The sequence below is a fragment of the Brassica napus genome, chromosome C1 (assembly GCF_020379485.1).
Source record: "Brassica napus cultivar Da-Ae chromosome C1, Da-Ae, whole genome shotgun sequence".
NCBI classification, from domain to species: domain Eukaryota; kingdom Viridiplantae; phylum Streptophyta; class Magnoliopsida; order Brassicales; family Brassicaceae; genus Brassica; species Brassica napus.
The window spans coordinates 43472926-43496918 of record NC_063444.1 but is presented as its reverse complement, the minus strand read 5'-3'; the positions used below and the strand labels follow the sequence as shown (position 1 = coordinate 43496918).

The following is a 23993-nucleotide window of genomic DNA, read 5'->3' as shown; positions in this document are numbered from 1 at the left end:
AATGAGAATGAATAAACAAATGGAGATGAATAAACTAATGAAGACCAGATCTGAGGAAGTCACTTTCGGATAGTGACAACTCTCTTCTCTCTTCCTTCCTTAGCATATCATGTGACTTTGGCTTGTTTGCACACTCCAACAGCTCTATCCAGTTGCCTCCACTTGTTTAAACTCGTCCAAGACTTCAGGCAAGATATTTAAATCAGTCTCACACCTTTCTTTCCTTCAGTTTTTCTGTCCATGATTTTCTGTCCATGATTTCATGTCCATGATTTCCTGGCCATGATCTCCTGTCCATGATCAATCAGGTTCTTCATGTCTTTACTCTTGCTGTCAACACATCATGTTCAAGGTCGCAAAGTGTAGGAGCTAACCATCCTAGTTGCTCATGACCGTCTATGACCATCATAGTAGCCGGAGGAGGATTCTTTTCGGCCCAGTCATACAAATCTTCTTGATAATCTACAGAAAGTAAAGCTGTATATAAACCCTAATCCAAATTACTTGCTCACAGACAAGGAGGAAGAAGGACTAACCGTGGCCGTTTTTCAGAGAGATTCCAATGGAAGAGAGCTTCCTCATGACGTCTTCACCACCAAGGATCTTTGTTAGGTTGTTGCCAATGGCAGTCATGGAGATCTCACCACAGCGGCGGACGAGGCCAAGCGCCGTTTGTATTCTATGAACCACCATAAAAGGATCATGACCATCTGGAATCGGACAGTTGTTGATGTCCCATAGCACCAAAGCTTTCTCCCCACGATGCTGTTGCGTCGCCATGTTCTCGATTTTGTTCATTCCACTGCAAAATCATATCGCAGCTAGATCTAATCGACAACGTTAACCTTCCGAGAGATAGATTCACACAGATGGAATCAAGATCACCCACCTCGGATAGTCGAATGTGTGAAAGAGAGAGAGGGGACTAGGTTTAGCGGATATATAAATTTTGATTGGTTTATATAGGCAGGAAAACGTGGCACACACGGGTCCCACAATTTTTGCATTAAATATTGAGATACACAGTGTATTATGAAATTTTGACTTATATTTATTATAAAATATCGATCAAATTTAAATAATAATTTCTAAAATTTAACAAAAAAAATGTATAACTTACCACATACATCTATTAAATTAAAGCAATTTCATCGTCTCAACAGGGTTCAAGCAAGTTCTATGATTATTTTAAAGGAAGACGACCTATTTCCACACCAGAAATATCGTATAATAATAAATGTACACAATATTTCAACCTCGTAGTAATTGCACACCATAGAAGTATTACAACCCCTTTCCACACGCAATGAAAGTTCGAAACTCGTTTCCACACAAACCGAGATTTGGCTTGGTTTTAATGGTTTATAACATGAACCGATAGTAAACCAGTTCATATCAGTTGGTACTGGTACAACCAGACCCAGATAAAGATTCGACTAAGGATCGATTTAAACCCGACCCGAAACCTTCTAAAAACCCCTAAAATCGATTTCCCTTTCGTTTTTTTAGAACCCTAAACTCTAAAAGGTTAGAGAAGAGATTTCCATTTCCAAACCCACAAAGTATGAGCAATGAATCTGGAAATTCAAGTGGAGTCTCTAGCGCTCAAGCAAGAGGTCGTGTTGTTGGTTTCTGCAAAACAGAGAGACACTGAGTCAATACCAAAGAGAGAAAGAGACAAAACAATAACGAGAGAGAGAGAGAGAGAGAGAGAGAGAGATAGAGAGAGAGAGAGAGATAGAGAGAATTGTCGAACACTTACCTTAATGGAGCTAAGCAGAAGATCAACGACGTTCATGGCGAGAGAGACAAAGGATTTAGGTTTTTAGGGTTTCTAATTTCTTAAGTCTGGTCTTGGGTTTGTCTGGTTTATTAATTTAATCTAGTTTATATTCTCGAATCGGGTCGTAATCGGATCATTTTTGGTTAGTTAAGTTAGTCATTGGTTAAGTTTATGATTTAGAGAACACTAACCAATGTTTAACCTGTTTTTGTAGGTATTAGTTCGGCTTGTGTGGAAACGAGTTTCGAACTTTCATTACGTGTGGAAAGGGGTTGTTATACTTCTGTGGTGTGCAATTACGACTAAGTTGAAACATTGTGTACATTTATTATTATATGATAGTTCTGGTGCGGAAATAAGTTATCTCCCCATTATTTTACTTTATTTTTACAAAAATAGTTTTTAAAGAGGAAGATAACCAATTTTTTTATTAAAAAGTAAATACACACTTATATCTTAGGGTTAACCAATATAGACTTAGAATTTGAAGTTAAAGGATAGAGTTTATAGGGTGGAGTTTCAAATTTTTTAAAAATACAAAATTTCAAAATAAAAAGGGATTATTTTGGGTTTTTTTTATAACTATTTTGGTGATAAAAACTTAAAAAGGGATATTTGAGAGAATTGCCCAATTTTTTTTATAACTAAACTTTGTTTTTTTAAGGATATCATTCTATGAATGACATTTAGGTAAAGTATCTAAAAGACATAACAAATATATTTATCTCTTTAATTTTTTGAATTGGTATCAATTTATGAGATACATGTTAAAATCCTGATGAACCGTTCTTAACCGGACTGAATAACCAAATATCTATTAAAGTAAATTGAGTTTATATCTTGAAAAAAATATATATTATAAAATCGTTTTATAATGTGATTTGATATTTTTTTATAATAATCTTTCATCAAAATTCATGGGTTCTAAATTAGTTAAATTATAAGAGATGTGTGTTCTTTAGTGATCTAGGTCTTCTTTCATATCAGAGTACTCTTTGGATTATTATTGTCGATCTATTTGTGTTCTTGTGTTTTGGTTTCCTGACAAAAATAATTGTATGGGCTCAAGGTGACTATACTTTTATTTTTATTCGGATTTTTGATTCAACATTATGTTTCCTTTTCTTGTGTCAAATAATGTTTCGGATTTTGGGCACATGATTATTAGAGGCAGCGGGTTCGAAACCTGCAACTGCCTCTAATAAGAGGAACTATTAGGCCATTGTGCGATAGAGAAAAAAAAAAGATTACTTCAGCTTATAAATGTATTTTATTGATTTTACTGTGCAATTAGTAAATGATTAGGTGTTTTCTTGCACCATGTGCAGTAAAACAATTTAAAATATTTTTTAACAGATAAATATAAATTATATTATAAAATAAAATTTTATTAATATTATAAATTTTCTTTTTCGTATTAATATTTTAATATAAATTTGATTTAATGAAACATAAAAATTATATTTAAGAATATGCATGTATATATTTGAAATTATAATCTTAGATAAATTTTTCTATCTATTTATTTTAATTAAATATATTAAATAAATTTGTAAAAGTTGCATAGTTACCAAAAATTCAAAATTAAACAACATTTATAAAATTTGTAGATATATAAGAAAATAATAATTTTACAATTAATTTTTATAATTTTCTAAAAAATTGTATACATTTTTGGAAATTTTAGTAATAAAATTTTATAATTTAAAAATATATAATTAAATTATATTTCGAAATTTATAATGCCATATTTGAATATATTTATTTTAATGATGATTTATGAGTTATTCCCATATTCTAAAAAAAAATCCAAAAATATAAATTGATATTAAATGTAATATATGAGTTATTACCATATTTTAAAAAGTTTACCAAAAATATAAATTAACATTAAATGCAATTGTCCATGTCATATTAAACTTTAAGATATGTCATCAATTTCAGTAGCAATGTCATATTTGTTTTGTGAAACTGATTGTAGAAAGGATATGTAGCAAAATCACTTTGTAAATATAGTCGAGGGGATTTCTGAAATAATAATATGGTTGCCAAATTGTTAGTCTTGTAAACTAGTCAATATACACTATTATTGTCTTCTGTTTTCCGAACATTAGATGTCGACAAACAAAATAACATATACTCTTGCATATATCTTTCTCTTTATTTTCTATAAATAGTCGTGTATGGTTTTACGAAGACACAAAACTAAAACATATATCTATCTGTTATTATAAAGAAGAGGCACTCTCCACTTAGAAAGTGCCACATCATTAAATAAGTCGTTCAGAGCATGACACGTGTCCTTTTTTCTATTCTCTGCGTTTCATTTACATATAATTGGGCTTTCTCTTTAACTTATAAAATTGAGCCCAATAATGAGGTTTACATGATTCTCTAATTGTATGTTTTTATAATTCAAAATCCATGATTGACATTTGTTCATGTTTCTACGTGTTTTGATTTGTAATTTTAGTTAAATATGTTTTAAGATATTGCACCATTTAACTTCTTCTATTGTAGTTTTTGTTTAGTAAAAACATATTTTCATTTTCATTTTATGTGAATGTAGTTTATTTTTTCTAACAGAAAACTGAAATAAAACAAGGCAAAAAAACCATGAAAAATGAAAAGTGTTTAGACTACAATGGTCTGTGTGTTGATGGTGATTTAATTTGTTTAAATGATGTGCATGAATGTCTCCAACTTCCTTACATATTTCAAATTTTGCTCCTTTATGTATAATTATTTATATATTATTCATAATTTAATTGGAAAATTTCAAAAGGATACATTTCCGTACTGAACATCTTTTAATGTTTTATAACTTTTTTAGCATTTTATCATTATTTAATACTTCGTACCATTTAGATGTAATTTTAGATCATCTTAAGCTATTTTTAAAAAAAATTGAGAAAGTGTTTTTTGTGCAAAAAGGAGAAAGTGTTTTTTAGCTATGTAAATGTTGCATGTATGAAATTTATATGATTTTAATCATTTCTTTGTTGAATTTAAACATTTCCCTATATGGTTTCAACCTTTGGTCTGACAAAACTTGAGACAGTCGTAAACGTAACCGAGGTCACACATATTATGGATGACATCTCGGTAGCTACTATGGTTAACGATTTTAGTTCGTAATGCTGACATGCAAAAATAGAACGCAAACAGAATAGTTCACCGACGTGTGGCCAAAGATGATAATGAATTCCAAAATACGATTGTCTTTATAGTCCATTGAAAATAGTTAACACCAGATGAAGTAAATAAAAAGCAACAACTATGCCTAAGCATTACCATAGGAGACGACACCTTGGCTTAAGAATCTATCCTCTTCAACCTATGCAAGGCGTGCTTTCTTTGTTGTTTGTTGATTATGAACATGTTGGGATCATTAGTTTTTTAAAAAAATGTCGGGATCAGTAACTATGTGGCTGATGCACTTGTCTTATCTTTTTCACTTGACTGTGTTTCAGATAAATCAGAGAAAGAAGAATAAAATCATATTTATTAATCATTAATGAAAATAAATTAGTTTATACAACTTTAATGTGATTTATATTAAAAATATGTATGGTTTTAGATAAAATATAAAAATACATGTTGCAGAATTTATATAAATTGGTTTCTAGTTTCAAATCTATCCAGTCTGAATGAATATGGTAGTCACTTTGGTTTAGTTTTTTTCTTTGTTTATTTGTTTTCTTGCATTTTTTATGTATCTATATTCGTTAAAACCAAAACATCAAAAATATCTAATTATGTATGAATTTTCTTTTAAAAAAATTAGCTTAGGGCATCCTAATACAGTAGACCGGCACTGTTTATTATAACTGGAATTTCTTATATGTCAGTTTTTTTCTAGTCCATTCTCATCGTGTTAGGGGATGTGAGTTTGAAAAGTATAACATTATATTGGCCACATCAAGTTAGGGGTGGAGAAAATATCCGCAAATTTTGATTCGATCCGTTATTCGTTTTGATTTGATCCGAAAAATCCGGATATCCGTAACTTAATGAATCAAAGCAAATACTAAAATTCAATATCCGTCAAAGACGAAGCAAATCACAAATACTAATATTTTTAAAAATGGATATCCGATTCGATCCGTTATATACATATATATGTATACATGTTCATAAAATTATATAATATATACACTTTAATATCTCTATATAAGTTTTATAATGTATTTATTCACTAAATTTATTATTTAGTTATTGAAAATTTTAAAAGTATGTAATTTTTAAAAAAAAATTATAATGAAAAATTATTATTTTATATAAGATTTTTTTTATTTTTCTTTTATTTTTTATTTTATTATTTATTTTATTATTTTTACGGATCAGATCGGATATCCGGTAAAAATTTAGATTTTTACGGATATCCGAAAAAATACTGATCGAATCGAAAAATCAATTATTCGTAGGGAACAGAGCGGATTACGGATATCCTTAAAATTCCGGATATCCGCTCCGTGCCCACCCCTACATCAAGTACAACAACACCATCCCTATATTCCTATCAAATAGTAGTGGAAACTTTGTTGGATGTTCTGTATTTAAGCAGATGCTTGGAAAAGGTTCTTTAAGCGCATGAATCTAAATTAATGTTGTCCCTTGAAGAGGTAAAATTTTGGTAGAGCAAGTTGCACAATTGAGAAGAAGCTAATGAGTTTGAAGATAATGTTAATGACCAAAACATAAAAATGTGTTAATAAGGAACACACATATATATGATATGAGAAAGTATAAACTTCAGGATCAATGTCGCTGTAGTGTAAACCAAGTTAATCGTCCTCTCGTCTCTCGTCTTTTGTTCATTCAATCTTTGACAACAACCAAAAAAAGAAACAGAATAATGTAAAAAGGGGTAAATCACAATAGCAAACATGATAGTCTTTTATGTATTACAGATTTAAAACACAACTTATAAAGTACAAAAACACAGCACATGCTTGCAAAGGAGAATACCTGAACTTCAAAACTAATTATTCCTTAGTAAGAAAAATGTACAAAAATATAGACCTCAAAATATTGAATAAGTTGTATTTTTTTGTTGGGGTGTAGAGAGTAACAAATGTAGAGCAACAGACACCAAAAGAAATTGAAGATGGTAAGCCCATCGCTTCATCGACTATTGAAACCATTTCTTCAGTTGATCATTATGTCATTGTTGTTGCTGCTGGAGCTCCTCCCCCAAGTTTGGTCTGTAATATCTTTCAACTTACTTGATAACAAACCAAAGTAAAAACTGAAGTTCAAACTAAGCAAATTACTAAACTATAAGTATAACTCTTGTATTTGTGGTTAATGATTTAAGGTGATCTCACACCGGCTCAAACACTTAACCTTTTTTCTTTTTTTTTTCTGTCAACCTTGACCTTCTCTGTTGAAAGAACTAATTAATTGTTTATATAATATCTGTGACAAAAAAAAATATCAGAGAAGAAAAAGAAAAAGCTAATAATAAATGATATTCTTAGACAAAATTTTAATTACTAAACTATATTTAATGTAGTAATTTTCTTAATTACTGAGAATGATTTACGTTATTTGACAAAAACAAAACAAATTTCAAATGTTGATATCTATCTCTGAGCAAATCTAAAATGCTATAGAATCGTAATAAAAATGAATAGTTATTTCATATTCAAGAAATCATATATTCAAAGAATATAATTTAAATAAAAAAAACGAAGAATGCAAAAGAGATAATGATGAAAGATGTTCCTCTCTCCCCTTTCCATTATACTCTCTTCTTTCTATCCTTTCTACCATCATCAGTAGCTTTCTCCTTCTCCGTCACCGCATACATCCTCTTCCTCTATTCCCTCGCCGCCGCTTTCCTCCTACTCCGCTGTAATCGTTTCCGGCGGTTGGGTCTTCCTCTGGGAAGTCTCGGGCTTCTCTCATAGGTGAGATTCTTCAGCTGTTCGGAGCTCACACGACGGAGAATCTTGAGCCTTTCATTGATGAGATTGTCGCCTCATAAGGTTGGTTTTCATGACGCAAATATTTGGTGAATTGAAGTTCTTCTCAGCTGAACCGGGGACAAACCAGTTTGTTCTTCAACAAAGGAAAGCTTTTCGTGTGTTCTTTTCTTGCCTCCCTTCAAATTCTATGAACCGATTCATTCTGTATTCTATTGGTGGTGTTTGTGTTTCGGATGGTTATAATGATTGAGAGGGAGAAAGTGATGAATTTCACGAAAGCTACTTCCTTATTTATAGGTACATATTCGCAACCATAGAAGGAGTGGTGTACTGAATGCAGTGTAGTCGAAGGAGTGATTCAGGGGTGTTAATGAAAGCATTTATTAGGTTGATTGAAAGCAAGAGTTTACGCTGCTGGACATTGGGTTGAATATCAATCGACAAAGACGGTGGCTTTACACAGAGCAAGCAGAAGATAAGTCGGTGGATTATTTTCACAGATGTGGGCTGTGTTATGAAATAAATTTTGGGCCAATGAAACCATGCCCAATATCTGAGGCCAACCATAAATGTCAAACACGTGAGCCCATTCCTTTTAACGAAACGATTAGTTTAGTTAGAGAGGACACGTGTCACTCTTAGGATCTGCGGCTTAATGACGTGGCGTCACATGAGAGAGGCAAACATTTCTTTATATATATAGATGTCTCTCTTATTTGTCTTCCTACTTCCTACGATTCTCATTATCTCTCTCGCTTCCGTTTTCCATCAACATGTCCTTCTTCGATTCAGAGTCGACATCCTATGCCCGTGACTGGTGATGTTATAAGTTCTTTCGTCAGATCACCTGCGGTCGTAATCTCTCTCTCTCTTTTGATCTTTTTGGTTGTGTTTATGATGTGGTTAGTCTAATGACGTTTCAGGGCTGCTGCACGAGATGCTTGGATCTACCAAAACAAGAGATTCAAAAGCTTGAAAGGTGTTTTTGTTGTTACTTCACTTTTTCTTTAGACTTTCTCCGTGTGGGTGTGGAAAACAGAAGGTTCTTTCATCACATTTGTTTATTACCAACAACAGAGACTCTTCATGTTTCAGGGGCTTTCATGTTCCTAACCAAATCCAGGTTCGATCATTCTTCATGTTTCTTGCAAGCTTGATTCTGAGATAGATTTGACATCGTATGCCTCTCATAGATTCTGAGATAGATTTGACATTGTATGCCTCTCATAGATTCCATTGTATGCCTTTTTTTTTGTTGACTATAGGAGGCCACTATATCTACAGACAAAGGAAAAAAATTAGTTCTCAACCGAAAGCACTTGCAAACCATTCCCATTTCCCAGAGTTTACTCATACAATATCACCTGAGAAGATATAGGTACTTATTTTTCTTTGGTTATTTTCTTTTGTATTTTTATTTTAAGTGACACCACAATATCCTCATGTTCAAATAAGTTCTATAAGAGAGTGCTGCCAGGTTCGAAGAAGAAAAGAAACTAATCAAGTAATGATGTTCAGAAGTTTTGATGATCAATCTGTGTTTCAGTCCATAGATAAATATTGCGGGTAGCAAATGCAAAACTAAATCAACCATCACTGAATATCTATATTAAATGCTCACAAAAGATGCAAAATTGTGTAAACTAAATAGATTTTGATTTAACATTTGATTATTATTATAATAGGAATGCAAACCGGTTAAGAATGGAGACACCAATGGTAATGGCAAAGAGAAGTGCTCATGTGGTGATTGGTGCCAAGAGTATGTGTTCGCAGTGACTAAAACCATTATTATCTCAGACATTGCATATCGTCTAACCACTTCATTTTGTTTTCCAGTTAATCAGATACAAGAGCTGACGGATATTACACGCCAACTTCAGGTCACCTTTACACTGACAAACACCTTAAGTCACATAAGAGGTGATAGACTAATAAATATACAGAGACAGTCTTCTTCCAATTTTTATAATATTTTTACACCACTGTGCATTTGTATTTATTTTCCAAAGTGAAGATGTGTAGATTCAATCGATTGTCTTTCTTTACTTGAATTTCTAGAGAATGTGGAAGAGCTGTAATTAGAGGGTCAATATGAATGTCTCGATGTCAGGGTTGTATATCATGTATTTTATGTGTTTGGAATATGTGTATTTTCTAAAATCTAATTGAAGTTGAACTCATTTGTCGAATTTAAGAATGATAGCTGATGTCCCTCATGTTAAATTGTATAAAATGCAGAGTATAAGACCATATAAATGGATCGCATGGAAGCAAAAGTTACGTGACGTGATCCTCAATGACTAATCCTCATGATAACTATGTCGTCCATCATCATCACTGTCGGATAACAAGTTGTGCCTCCTGATGATGTAAAATGAATCATAAAGATTCTCTAATAACCAAATAATGAAAAACCAAGGATCAAAGGAAAAGAGAATATAATTTATAAAACAAATTTTGAGTTCTAATTATTTCAAATCCTGAAATTTAGATTAATTTTTTTTTTGTAAAATAATTACATTATAAAATGCACAGCTTGAGGAGCAGACACATAATGTAAAAGATATATCACCTTAACATGTGATTGAGTTGCAGAGAGGGAAAGAACAACTTGAAATACAACTCAAACGGTGAAAATCTTAGAATAAATATTTGGAGAAGAAGAAAAGTGTCAAAGACAATGACTCAGAGAAACAGAGGGTTGGGAACTTAACTCGAGTCGCAACTTAAGCAATCAAAATCCATGATCCAAGACTTGATTGGTTTGCTTCTTTTTTTTCCATTACAATAAGTCTACTACTTATTACAAAATTTCGCCACTACATTTTAAAGGTTTCGGTAAACAACAAATTTTTTAAAAGAAAAAGTGCTACTTAAAGCCTAATTTCTTTTTCTTTTGTTAAAAATCCTAATTATTCTTATGACAACTAAATGGTTTAAGTATACAAAAGAAAGTAAGCGACTATGAAATATCGATTAAATGTTCACTAATAAGAGGTTTAAGACATGCATATGTAACAACCTTAATCCACGGAAAGTCAACAACCAATTTTTGTACCTATGTTCAACTATTATGAAGGTTGTTTGAGAGACTGATCCACACGTGTTCTCAATACATATTTTACCATATTAAATTAAAATTATTTATTTATTTTATTAATTTTTAAGAAACTTGGAGAAGTTCTCCCGAAAATGATGTTATTTTTGGAAGTTCACAAACTTTTCAAGTATGTTCCCTCTCCACTATTTTTCTTAGTATGAATTTGATCGACATATATATATATATAAACTACATAATCTTTTACATGTTCAAGATGTAATGATGATTATGCAATTGGGATAGTTAGGTTACTCAGGTAATGTATTCTCAGAGTAATTGCAGAGATTGTTTTCTCATCCAATTTGTATTGTCACTTAAGCTTTACTAACATCTTTAAATTATATCATTGTAAAGGATCGCCTACAGTATTGTCATTAACTGAAAGACCTGTCATGTTGCTTAATTACACATCTGAATGTATACATGACATCTACCTGTAAAACAAAACCGAATCCAAAACACACCCCAAACATTCCAAAAATCAATAACAAGCACCAAACTGTGCACAAGGAATCTAAGCATAAGAAGAAGTTATTCAAACTAATCAGGATTCATGAACAACAACCAGATTATGCAATCCAACTTAAGAAAACATCAAATAATTTACATGTAATGAAGATATGAATTATTTACTCTGAAAAATAGAGAGTACTGGTGTTATTAAAAATTAACCTAGGAAAATAATCAATTTTCTTCAAAAAAAAAAAATAGAGAGTACTGAAGATAGCTGTCACTTTAATTCAAAGTAAAAAATGATTAATTCTATTCATTATTTTTTTTATAATATTGTTTTAATCAACAATGTTTTAAAAATGTTTCATAAATTTAATGTAAATTCATATAAAATAGTTTTTTAAACTTCTCGCCCGTAGGGCGGGCTGACCCCAGTATACTAGAAAGCTAAACAATTCGCCTCTAAAAAACGTGACAGTGAAACATGCAAAGGGAAAACAAAATATTGAGATGAAGAAGGTTGAAGTTTACGGAGATCGAATGATTATGTTGTCAAAACATAAATCTGGAATCTTCAAACAGATGAACGAAATCGTTTCAATCTGCAATGTGGAAACATCTTTTTTGGTTTTCTCTGAAGCCAAAAAGCTCTGCACATTTGCACATCTGTCTTTGGAGGAAGCGGCTGGCCGGTTAAAGAGCCCTTTGAGACATGACCCGTCCATGAGTACCAATATCGGACCGCTAATGGAAGCTTATAAGAGACAGAAGATCGAGGATCTCAGGAAAAAGTACATTGATCTCGTTGAGGAGCTTCAAATGGAAAATGAAAAGGAAAATATTTGAAGAAATCTAAAAAGGAAAATACAATGGAGAAAATGTGGTGGAATACTCCTACAGAAGACTTGAGCGTGGAGAGATCAAAGTCAAGGCGCCAAGCGTTTGTAGAGTTACATGTTAGCTTGAGCGATAAGGCCTTGAAACGTTTTGCGAAAGACAGTGACGGTTCATCTTCTAGTCAAGAGAGTTGTGGTCGTAAAAATACCAAATTCGGTTATTGAGCATAATCGCAAGGCTTGGGACAGCTTCATTATTGGGCAGTTCTATGAAGAGGCACCTGCAAGAGGTGCAGTTCAAGCTATTGTCAACGGTATGTGGAGTAAACAACGCCGTGACATCGCAGTGTCCAAAATGGATGGAAACGCCTTTCTCTTTTGAGTACCTTGTCCGAATGCTCGACGCAGAATCCTCGCTCAACGTCTATGGCAAGTGGATGGCCAGACAATGTTTGTTGCGAAATGGGCTCCAGGTATCACGCCAGAGAAGCCATCATTATCCACCGTTCCGGTTTGGCTGGATTTCCATGGAGTCCCTCTCCAATTCTTCAATAGTGATGCCCTTAAGGAGATTGCAGGACTCGTAGGTCACCCCATTTGTCTTCATCCGACTACAGAAAACCTCACTAACATTGAAGTGGCTAAGGTGTATACTGTGATTGATCCGCGGAAGCCGCTTCCAGAGGCTGTCAACGCTCAATTTGAGTGCGGAGAAGTGGTTAGAATAGGAGTCTCTTGCCCTTGGCTTCCATCCATATGCTCTCACTGCTCCAAAGTCGGCCACACCATCTCAAAATGCCCGGCTGCTCCACCTCGCTGCTCGATATGCAGATCTGTAAAACACGCCACTGAGGCTTGTACCAGAACAAACTCCAACAAGTTTAGTGGTAACGATAATGGTAAGGCTCCTATTCCGAGTCAGTACCCTATTGTTGGACCTTTATGTTCAGATACAAAGAGCAAGAAGAGGTCTGTTCCAATCTTATCTAAAGGAAAACCCCCTGCCTCTCACCGTTGGGAGCGAGCGGACAACATGATCCATGCTAATCCTCCTAGTAATAACCCTCCTGCGATTGGGTCATCACGTCAAATAGCCACTCTCAATGAGTATGATGCCTCCTCAGGAAAGCTTTTTGTTGATCTGCGACCTGAGAACCCTGAGTCACCTATTATCTCCTCTAATGGCACTTCAGAAGACGAGGAACCGGATCCTGATTCTGAAGGGATCTCCAATGATGAGGACAACCCAAATGATGAGGATGACCAGTATATTCGCGTCATTTCCCAAAGGTCTAAGAAGCAAGCTAAGCGTAATGCTAGGGGCAGAGACCCTTTAAACCTCTGATTTTTCACCCCTTTATGGATATTTTTTGTTGGAACATTAGGGGTTTCAATAATAAAATAAAGCATAGCGGCTTTCGGAAATGGTTTCGGATTAATAAGCCAATTTTTGGAGGTCTGTTGGAGACACATGTCAGTAGTATCAAGGCTGTGTCTATCATAAACAAAGTTTTCCCAGGATGGCATTACGAATGTAATTATGAATTCTCGGATTTAGGAAAGATTTGGCTTCTGTGGCACCCTTCAGTCACTGTTTCGGTGTTACACAAGTCGCTCCAATGTATCTCCTGCTCTGTCCGGCTTCCTTTTGTTGCTATGGAGTTTGCTGTCACTCTGGTATATGGCTCCAACTGCAGGAAATTTCGTAGGGAGTTATGGTCAGAGCTCTCTTACTTATCTACTTATGCTCCTATTGCCTCATCTCTGTGGGCAGTTGTTGGCGATTTCAATCAGATTCTGGATGCTACCGAGAACTCCTCTACCTCTGCTGCATATTCTACTCGAGGTATGAGGGACTCCCTGAACTGTACGATATCAGCAGCTCTTTTGGATCTGCCATATTGTGGTAATTCCTTCACCTGGTCGAATAACCAAGGTCTCTCAGTCATCTCCAAAAAGCTAGATCGAATTTTGGTGAATGATCTTTGGCTCTCAAGCTTCCCTGATTCACTGGGTGTATTTGGAGACCCGGGTATCTCTGATCACAGCCCGTGCTGTATTTTCCTAGACGCCTCCAAGCCAAAGCTGAAGCACCCGTTCAAGTACACAATGTTAAACGATAATCCAGATTTCTAGACCATCATCTCTGAATGCTGGCGATCTCTACCATTTGAAGGAACTTTTATGCTGAGAGTATCCAAGAAGTTAAAAGAGTTAAAGAGTGTCATCAGGACCTTCAGCAAAGAAGATTATTCAGGAATCGTAAAAAGAGTTACTGAAGCCTTTGATAATCTAACTTGTTGTCAGCGGTTACTACTATCCTTCACTACCCCTCAAGCCAGTTTGGAGGAGAGGAAAGCTTATGGAAAATGGGCTATGCTTGCTAAGGCAGAAGAATCCTTTTACCAACAGAGATCGCATGTCAATTGGTTAGGCAAAGGTGATTCCAACACGACCTTTTATCATCGGTTTTTAAGAGCAAGGAACTCTATTAATCAGATTTTGTTCCTCAAGGATGATTTCGGTAATATTATTGACACAAAGGCAGGGATAATGAATCATGTTCTGGATTTCTATGAGAATTTGCTTAGCAGATATTCACCTCCAACTACTTCCACTTTGGAAGATATCTCTCAGCTTCTCGATTATAGATGCCCTCCTGATGTGTCTGAAGCGCTTCTAGCTCCTGTTTCCCCTTCAGATATTAAAGATGTCTTCTTCTCACTGCCCAAGAACAAAGCTCCCGGGCCAGATGGGTATCCTGCTGAATTCTTCACTTCTCATTGGAAAACTGTCGGAGGAGATATGATTATGGCAGTACAGGAATTTTTCACTTCGGGTAAGCTGCTCCAGCAATGGAATTCAACGATCTTAACCCTTATCCCGAAGAAACAAAATGCTACACTTGTCTCTGAGTTCCGGCCCATATCATGCTGCAACACAACGTACAAAGCCATCTCCAAAATTATTGCAAAAAGGCTGAAACAGGTACTGCCATCGGTGATTTCAAACACGCAATCTGCGTTCATCCCAGGAAGGCTTTTTGTTGAAAACGTCCTTATGGCAACAGAGTTAATCCAAGGCTACAACTGGAAGAATATCTCCAAGCGATCTATGCTCAAGGTTGATCTAAAGAAGGCATTTGATTCTCTTGATTGGAGCTTCATAGTCCTTATCCTGCGAGCCTTACGGTTCCCAGAGTTCTTTATTCAACTGATCTCTCAATGCATCACAACGACTCGCTTCTCAGTGGCAGTAAATGGCGAGCTTGGAGGATACTTTAGGGGTACTCGCGGTCTTCGTCAAGGTGATCCCCTATCTCCTTATTTGTTTGTTCTAGCCATGGAAGTTCTGGCACAGCTTCTCAACAAGGACTATGTTAACAGTCTCATTGGATACCACCCTCTAGCTACTAATCCGGAAGTGACTCACCTTGCTTTCGCTGATGATATTATGGTTTTCTTTGATGGTGAGTACAGTTCTTTGGAACGTATTGCAGAAACACTAGAAAGCTTCTCTGCTTGGTCGGGTCTCTCAATGAATCGCCAAAAAACGGAACTTTTTGTAGCAGGATTGAGCCCGGTAGAAGCCTCAGACTTATTCAGCCTTGGCTTCTCTCTTGGCTTGCTGCCTTTTCGGTACCTAGGCCTTCCATTAATGCACCGAAAGCTCCGGATATGTGATTACAGACCCTTAATGGACCAGCTTAAGAGGCGTTTCTCATCCTGGTCAACCAGAGCCCTCTCGTATGCAGGCCGAAGGCAACTTCTAGCTACTGTCATCAATGGTATGCTGAATTTCTGGTTCTCTAGCTTCATATTACCGACAGGTTGCATCAAGGCAATTGAATCCCTTTGTTCAAAGTTTCTATGGAATGGTAATATTACAAGCAGGGCTAAAGCAAAAATTTCTTTGAAATCAGTTTGATTGCCTCTATCTGAAGGTGGTTTAGGTTTGAGAGACCTCGCTACTTGGAATGAAACTCTTTCTCTCAAACTGATATGGTTGCTCCACTGTGATAATGAATCTCTATGGGCCTACTGGACGAAAAGAAATAGATTAAAAGGCGAAAGCATTTGGAGTTTTGATGTGGAGAAACAACAGTCTTGGATTTGGAAATCAATTCTTCGCCTCCGGCCTCTCACTACAAGAAAACAGCGATATTCTGACGGACATTCCGACGGAAAATGAAATCCTCGGAATATACCGAGGAATTTCCGAGGAAATTCCGAGGAAACACAAAATTGGGTTTCCTCGGAATTTCCTCGGAATATACCGACGGAATTCCGAGGAAACTACAGTCCGTCGGAATATTCCGAGGAAATTCCGAGGAAAACTCTGTTCCTCGGAAAAAACCGATGAATTCCGAGGAAATATTATAGCCGTTGGAGAGCCGTTGGGGGATTTTACAAAATTCCGAGGAAATTCCGACGAACTAGTTTTGTCCGTCGGAATTCCGTCGGAATTTCCTCGGTATGTCGGCAGGATTTAAACTATAAATACAAGCACTCCTCTTCCTCTTCATTCACTTCATATCTTCATCCTCCCTCTTACTCTATTTACACACGAATTTGATTCATAAAAAATATGTCTTCTTCAAATTATTTTCGTTCTTGGATCGATCGACCTCATTTGGATCCGAACACGAGATTGCTTACGGAAGAATACCAACGAGGTATAACTGAATTCATGGGGTTAGTTCACCGACAACCGGAAGCAAAAACAGGTATGTTAAGATGTCCTTGCTCTAATTGTAAAAATAGAAAGGTTATTAAAGAGTGGGATGTTTGGACTCATCTATATTTGAGTGGGTTTACACGAAGTTACAAAATTTGGTATCATCATGGGGAAACTGATTATGAACATGGTAGTACTAGTGAACCTCAGCCAGCGGTTAGATTAGAAGAACCAATTAGAACGGATGTAGATTATGGTGTAGGTACTGAGCAGATGGTAAATGATCATTTTAGAGGGGAAGATTTACCCAATGCAGAAGCTAGGAGATTTTATGATATGTTGGATGCTGGAAAGCAACCATTGTACGAAGGTTGCAGAGATGGTCATTCAGCTTTATCATCTGCTACAAGATTGATGGGCATTAAAACAGATTATAATTTGGCTGAAGACTGTGTGGATGCGATTGCTGATTTTGTAAAAGGTATTCTACCCGAGGATAATGTAGCTCCTGGTTCATACTACGAGGTTCAGAAACTCGTAGCTGGTCTTGGTTTATCGTATCAGGTAATAGATGTATGCAGCGACAACTGCATGATTTATTGGAGGGTGGATGAACAGCGGGTTACATGCAAATTTTGTGGAAAGCCTCGTTATAAAGATACAATTGGAAGAGTTCCAGTGCCATATAAAAGGATGTGGTATTTACCTTTGACGGAAAGGTTGCAGAGGTTGTATCTGTCTGAACGCACAGCGCAACCAATGAGATGGCATGCGGAGCACTCAACAGATGGTGAGATCAGACATCCTTCAGATGCAAAAGCGTGGAAGCATTTCCAATCAAAGTATCCCGACTTTGCGTATGAGAGAAGAAATGTCTACCTTGGATTATGTACTGATGGTTTCAGTCCGTTTGGCAAGAGTGGAAGACAGTATTCTCTATGGCCCGTCATTCTTACACCATACAACCTCCCCCCAAACTTGTGCTTGCGACGAGAGTTTTTGTTTCTCTCGATTCTCGTTCCCGGACCAGAGCATCCTAAGAGATCACTTGATGTGTTTCTTCAGCCACTAATATATGAGTTGCAACAACTATGGGCTCAAGGTGCTGAAACATACGATGTTTCGTGTAAAGAAAACTTTCAAATGCGGGCAGTACTAATGTGGACAATAAGTGATTTTCCAGCATATGGTATGTTGTCTGGATGGACAACGCATGGAAGGCTATCATGTCCATATTGTCAAGATAACACTGATGCTTTCCAACTAAAGCACGGAAGGAAAACGTGTTGGTTTGACTGTCACAGGAGATTCCTACCACCTGATCATCCATATCGTAGGAGTAGGAATTTGTTTACGAAGAACAAGAGGGTGTTTGACAGTCCACCTCCGGAAATTTGTGGGAAAGATTTGAAGATACAACTAAGAGATTTTGGTGCAGAAAGGACGCCAGAAGTCGGTGGACATGAGCGTTTTCCGGTAGATGCTGTTGGAGAACTACATAACTGGCACAAAAAAAGTATTTTCTGGGATCTGCCATACTGGGAGGATCATCTGCTAAGGCATAATTTAGATGTCATGCATATTGAGAAGAACTTTTTTGACAATCTCATGAACACGATCCTTAATGTTCAAGGTAAAACAAAGGATAATTTGAAGTCAAGACTGGATTTAGTCGATATATGTGCTCGTTCAGAACTTCATGTTGATGAGAATGGTAGGGCTCCTTTTCCCATATACCGACTTGATGCAGCGGGAAAAGATGCGTTCTTTGATTGGATTTCAAACGATGTGGAATTTCCAGACGGTTACGCATCAAATTTGCGTAACTGTATCGACAGAAAGGAAGGAAAGTTTACTGGCTTGAAAAGCCACGATTGCCATGTAATGATGCAGCGCCTCCTTCCGTTCGCCTTCAAGGAAATATTACCACGAAATGTTCATGAAGCAATTGCAGGGATAAGTGGTTTCTTCCGCGATTTATGCACGAGATCAGTGACTCTTGAAGGTATTGAAAATTTGAAGACTAACATAGCCGTGATTCAGTGCAACCTTGAGAAGATATTTCCTCCCTCATTTTTTGATGTTATGGAGCATCTTGTTATTCACCTGGCAAGAGAATTGGAACTTGGTGGTCCTGTGCAGTATAGATGGATGTATCTGTATGAGCGGTATATGTTCCATTTGAAGAAGATGGTGAAAAATTTAAGTAGGGTGGAAGGTTCTATAGTCGCACAGATGATCAATGAAGAAACTTCAAACTTTGCCGAGTACTACTTTCCAGCAGAAGTTCAGACCAAAAACAGAAGACCTGCTCGGCATGATGATAGAGGCGAACGGGCAACATATCATGTTACGGTTCCAGACATTTTCACAGACGTTGGACGACTTAGCGGAAAACCAAAGGACCGTCGACTTACTGAGCAGGAGCGCAGTCATTTGCAAACATATTTGCTCACCAACTGCGAAGACGTTCTTCAATATGAGAGGTAAATAAATGAGCTTACAAATTTTTATTTTAACAAGTTGAAATTTAAATCTTAATTAATTACATTATTGTCATCATATACAGGATTTTCATGGCAGAAAAGCGGTTCGAGTATAGATACGCCACAGAGGACGAACTAGAAGAAATGAAGCAGAGAGAATTTACTGGATGGATGTTTACTTATGTGAGTGCTTTAAACAAATTAAAATATATTTTATCACATATTTATACTAATTCACATTTATTGATATATATATATATATATGTGCTATTAATAGGTGTCTGCTGGTTTGGCCAGAGGTGAAACATTTGACGATTGGATACGTGAGATGGTCGTTGGACCAAACTTTGTTGTGAAGTCATATCCGAGATTTTGTACTCGAGGATATGCATTCACAACTCAGAAGAGGAGACGTTCGAGTACGACTTATGATGCTGGCGTTTGTTCTGCATCAGGAGATGATGTATACTACGGACACATACATGAGATTTTGGAAATCAAGTATTTGGGCATGGTTGGATTGCGCTGTACTGTTTTCTATTGTGATTGGCACGACAACACCCCAGATCGAGGTGTGAGAACAGATGCATTTGGTGTTACATCAGTAAATTCGAGGCGAAAGCTGCAATATTATGATCCTTTCATTCTTGCTTCCCAGGCCGATCAGGTAATTAAATGTTAATTATTCAGAATGATTCATCATCATGTGTATTAATTTATAATTTTTCTAAATGTTACAGGTTTGTTATATCAAGTACCCCCGGGTAAGGAACAGAGATGATCCATGGGTTACTGTTACAAGACTCAACCCGAGAGGCCGAGTTCAGGGAAGTTCTGAGCTGGAAGACCCACTACAACCAAGCACATCCGGCAACTGTAGTGCAGCAGAAGATTTAGCTGGAGTTGGCCTTGTAGTCGATTTAACCGACTTTGGAGAGGAAGCCGTCGTTCACGTAGAGGATGAACCAGTAATTGGAGAGTTTCACCAAGATCCAGATTCAGATTCATCTGGTGATGATGACTCGGAAACAGACTACCATTGAACTTATTATTTTTTTTTTTTAAGAAATACCGAGGAAATTCCGAGGAACACTTGATATAACCTCTTTCCTGGATAATAGTTATTTGGTTTATCTAGCAAGGCAAAGCTGAATACGAATTAAAAGCTACACAAAACACAACCAAATAAAACAAAGAAACCATGTAAAAGAAATACGAACTCATAATTAAGAAACCTAAAAAAAAACTCAGTTCAAAATTAACAGAAAATAAGACCATAAAACGTTAGAATAGAAAAGAAAATAAAATAGCCGGTGATAGCTCCTACTCCTCGTCTCCTGCTCCAGATGTTCCTGCATCGTTGGGTCTCTTGGACCTCTTTCTTACCATGTGTGTACCACTCGAACCCGAACCAGAGCTGGATGGAGAGTTGTCCCGATGAACTACATCATCCTTTTGGCAACGACACGGCCTGATACGTGAAATGGCAGCCCAGATCTTGTGTAGCATGTCGTTGTTTGTCTTTATGCTCTGATCTCTCCAATGTTGTTGCTGGCGCGAAGTGGCGTTCGGTGGAAGCTCTTGCAGCTTGTACTGGCTGGAGTCTGATGGGAGTAGCTGATGGGGTTGTGAATCATCTGGAATGGCTTGTGCAGCCTCATCTTGTCCTTCTTCATCAACCACGCCCTTGCCTTTGGTCTGATATTTTGGCGTGAAGAAGGATGGCTTGTCTACTAGTGCGGTAGCAGGGGGTAGAAACTCAACTGCAGCCTCTGAAAGTAGAGCAGTCAGGCCGATCTGAGGCAGGTGGCAGTAGAGTGTTTTCTTCGCTCGGTCCTGGAATACGTAGACGTAAGGACCATCCCGATCGATCCTCGAGTGGGGACCAGCTATGAACTCCTTACTTACTAGAGAAATGACATCCAGGTAGTTCCAAGCAATGTTGTTCGATCTGTCCAGTGCTACCTGGTGGTTCTCACAGTCTACACCCACATGTCTAAGGATCCGAGTAATCACTGCACCAAATCCACATGCATTGCTCTTGGATTTGGTTACTTTCCCCTTGTATCCTGCTAAGTTTGCGGCCAGCACCGCTCCCATGTTGAAGGCAGTAGCAGGTGGGAATGTAGAGTTTCCAAATGCCGGTAGCAAATGCCTCACACCTTGGTACAGGAGGCACAACTCCCATTGCGTGACTGATGCGGCTGTGGTTGTCCCGTATAGCAATGAGCCAATGAGGCGTGTCGCATATCTCAGTACTGGGCTCCGGATAAGTGACTCCTTTGCCTGAGAAGATCTATAAACCCCTGTGCCAATCGTTTCCCAGAAGTTCAACAGCTCTGAAGTCCAATAAAGACCATATGTCCTCTCCCCCGCACTCAATCCAAATAGTCCGCAGAGGTCTGTGAAAGATACCTCATAGTATACTTTCTGCACTACGAATGCCAGAAAACCTTCCTGATGGCTATCATCGGGACGGGTGACGTATGCGGATGCTATGAACTGGCGTACCAACTCCGGATAAGTGGGTTCCTTGAGGTTGCATAGTTGGCCTAGACCCATGTTCTGGAACAGTCCTTCAATGTCTGCTTTGATTCCCAATATTGTCATCGTCTCAGGACATGCTAGTTGTGTAGCCGGAACGGCTACCTTCTTCATGTTGTTGTAGTGGGTGGTATCAGACTTATCCCACTTCTTTGGCCTTTGCTTCTCCAGCTGTGACGAACCCGCTTCTTGTGTGTTTTTCTTTGCTGATGTTTTCGTGCGCTTCATTCTCTACAAAATAGAATCATTGCTCTCAACATGGTTATAATCAATTAAGAAGGCAAAGCTGAACATGAAAATGAAAAGCAAAATCGAGTTGTGATAAAAAAAAACGAAATTGAAAAAAATTCTCTATCCCTAAATCATCTCAAATCATGTTCCAAACTCGTTGATCACAGACAATTGTGTTCTATTCCATGTTTAAACATCTGTTTCATGCATATTTGATCAAGGAATCAACACGGAAATAAGAAATTCACAAAACCCAAAAAATTGCTCAAGAACACGATTTCAGAATGTGGAGATTCGCGGAGTATACCTGTCTTAGGGTGAAGACGAGTGTAGGAATCAGGTAGAGCTCGAAAAATCAAGTGGAATAGAGCCCAAAATTGTTCAAATCGGATGATTATAGAGAGAGAAAGGGGGGGGGCGAATTATAGGGGAAATCGGAGGGGATGAGAGTTCTAAGGTTTAGATCCAAAAAAGGTCGGGTTTTGCCTTATAATTCTGTTTTCCGAACACGCATCGATCGATGCGTTTTGTTTCTATAACGCATCGATCGATCACATTCTTACGGCCCGGGCCATCTTGGTAATCGATCGATGCGTTTTTGTTCTATAACGCATCGATCGATGCGTTTTTAAAAAAACATACAAGATTTTCCGAGGAAATTCCGAGGAACAATTCAGATTGTCGATCGATCGATGGGATACTCTCATCGATCGATCACAATCTTACGGCCCGGTCCATCCTAGTAATCGATCGATGCGTTTGTGTTCTATAACGCATCGATCGATGCATTTTTAAAAAAACATACAAGATTTTCCGACGAAATTCCGAGGAACAATTCAGATTGTCGATAGATCGATGGGTTACTCTCATCGATCGATCACAATCTTACGGCCCCGTAAATCCTAGTAATCGATCGATGCGTTTTTGTTCTATAACGCATCGATCGATGCATTTTTAAAAAAACATACAAGATTTTCCGATGAAATTCCGAGGAACAATTCAGATTGTCGATAGATCGATGGGTTAATCTCATCGATCGATCACAATCTTACGGCCCGGTCCATCCTAGTAATCGATCGATGCGTTTTTGTTCTATAACGCATCGATCGATGCATTTTTAAAAAAACATACAAGATTTTCCGAGGAAATTCCGAGGAACAATTCAGATTGTCGATAGATCGATGGGATACTCTCATCGATCGATCACAATCTTACGGCCCGGGCCATCTTAGTAATCGATCGATTTGTTTTTGTTCAAAAACGCATCGATCGATGCGTTTTTTTAAAAAAATTACGTTTTGAAACCCCAAACACTAGTTCGTCGGAATTTCCTCGGAATATTCCGAGGAAATTTCGAGGAAGAAGAGGGTTTCGTCGGAGTTCCCTCGGAATAATCCGAGGAAATTCCGAGGAAATAGGGTTTTTAAACCGAAAACAACGTTTTGCCGTTTGAATAACACCTATATAACCCTTATTAAGTGTCTTACGTTCATTATGAAGTCAAAAATTTGTTCCTTACCGTATAATTAACACTTTTCCGATTGTATGAACGAAATCTCGCAACATAAGAGAAACACTTATACCTTTTAACGAACGGTAAAGGGAATACTTTCAATTAGTTTTGAAATTTGTTATTTCATGGTTTATGCTCATGTATACAAAGAATCCTCAATGGTATGCATTACAATTGTATAAGAAATGAAATACGGCAAAAAAAATTGATGTTTTGAAACCCCAAACACTAGTTCCTCGGTATTTCCTCGGAATATTCCGAGGAAATTCCGACGGATATTTTACTATCTGTCGGAATTTCCTCGGAATATTTTCATTTTACCGGGCAAATATTTCGCGAAAATTGAAATTAGAATTCCGACGGAATTCCGACGGATAATGTCCGTCGGACCCTAGGTTTTATAACCACGAGCCCCTTCTTCTTCCCCATTTCTC

The 23993-nt window shown here is 37.0% G+C and overlaps 1 protein-coding gene, 1 long non-coding RNA gene and 1 pseudogene across 3 annotated transcripts; all 3 read left to right on the top strand.

The window, feature by feature from the left end:
* The first annotated feature begins 4753 nt into the window (after positions 1-4753).
* LOC106383686 lies at positions 4754-9908 on the top strand. 2 transcript variants are annotated; one of them, XR_002656344.2, is made up of 5 exons: positions 4754-8568; positions 8640-8839; positions 8982-9094; positions 9402-9478; positions 9556-9908. It is a non-coding gene; the product is annotated as an uncharacterized LOC106383686 (long non-coding RNA). The 2 variants fall into 2 exon arrangements; XR_002656343.2 differs by having other exon boundaries at positions 4758-8839.
* A 1334-nt stretch (positions 9909-11242) lies between these two features.
* On the top strand, positions 11243-12460 carry LOC111198247 (annotated as a pseudogene).
* Positions 12461-13764: 1304 nt separating this feature from the next.
* On the top strand, positions 13765-14244 carry LOC106383683. The gene has a single exon (XM_013823756.1). It carries the CDS (start codon positions 13765-13767, stop codon positions 14242-14244), a length of 480 nt encoding a protein of 159 aa, XP_013679210.1.
* Positions 14245-23993: the final 9749 nt, after the last annotated feature.

Bases quoted from the DNA above. Each gene is read 5' to 3' on its own strand.
- LOC106383683 (XM_013823756.1), top strand. From the start codon at position 13,765: ATGGAGTTTGCTGTCACTCTGGTATATGGCTCCAACTGCAGGAAATTT.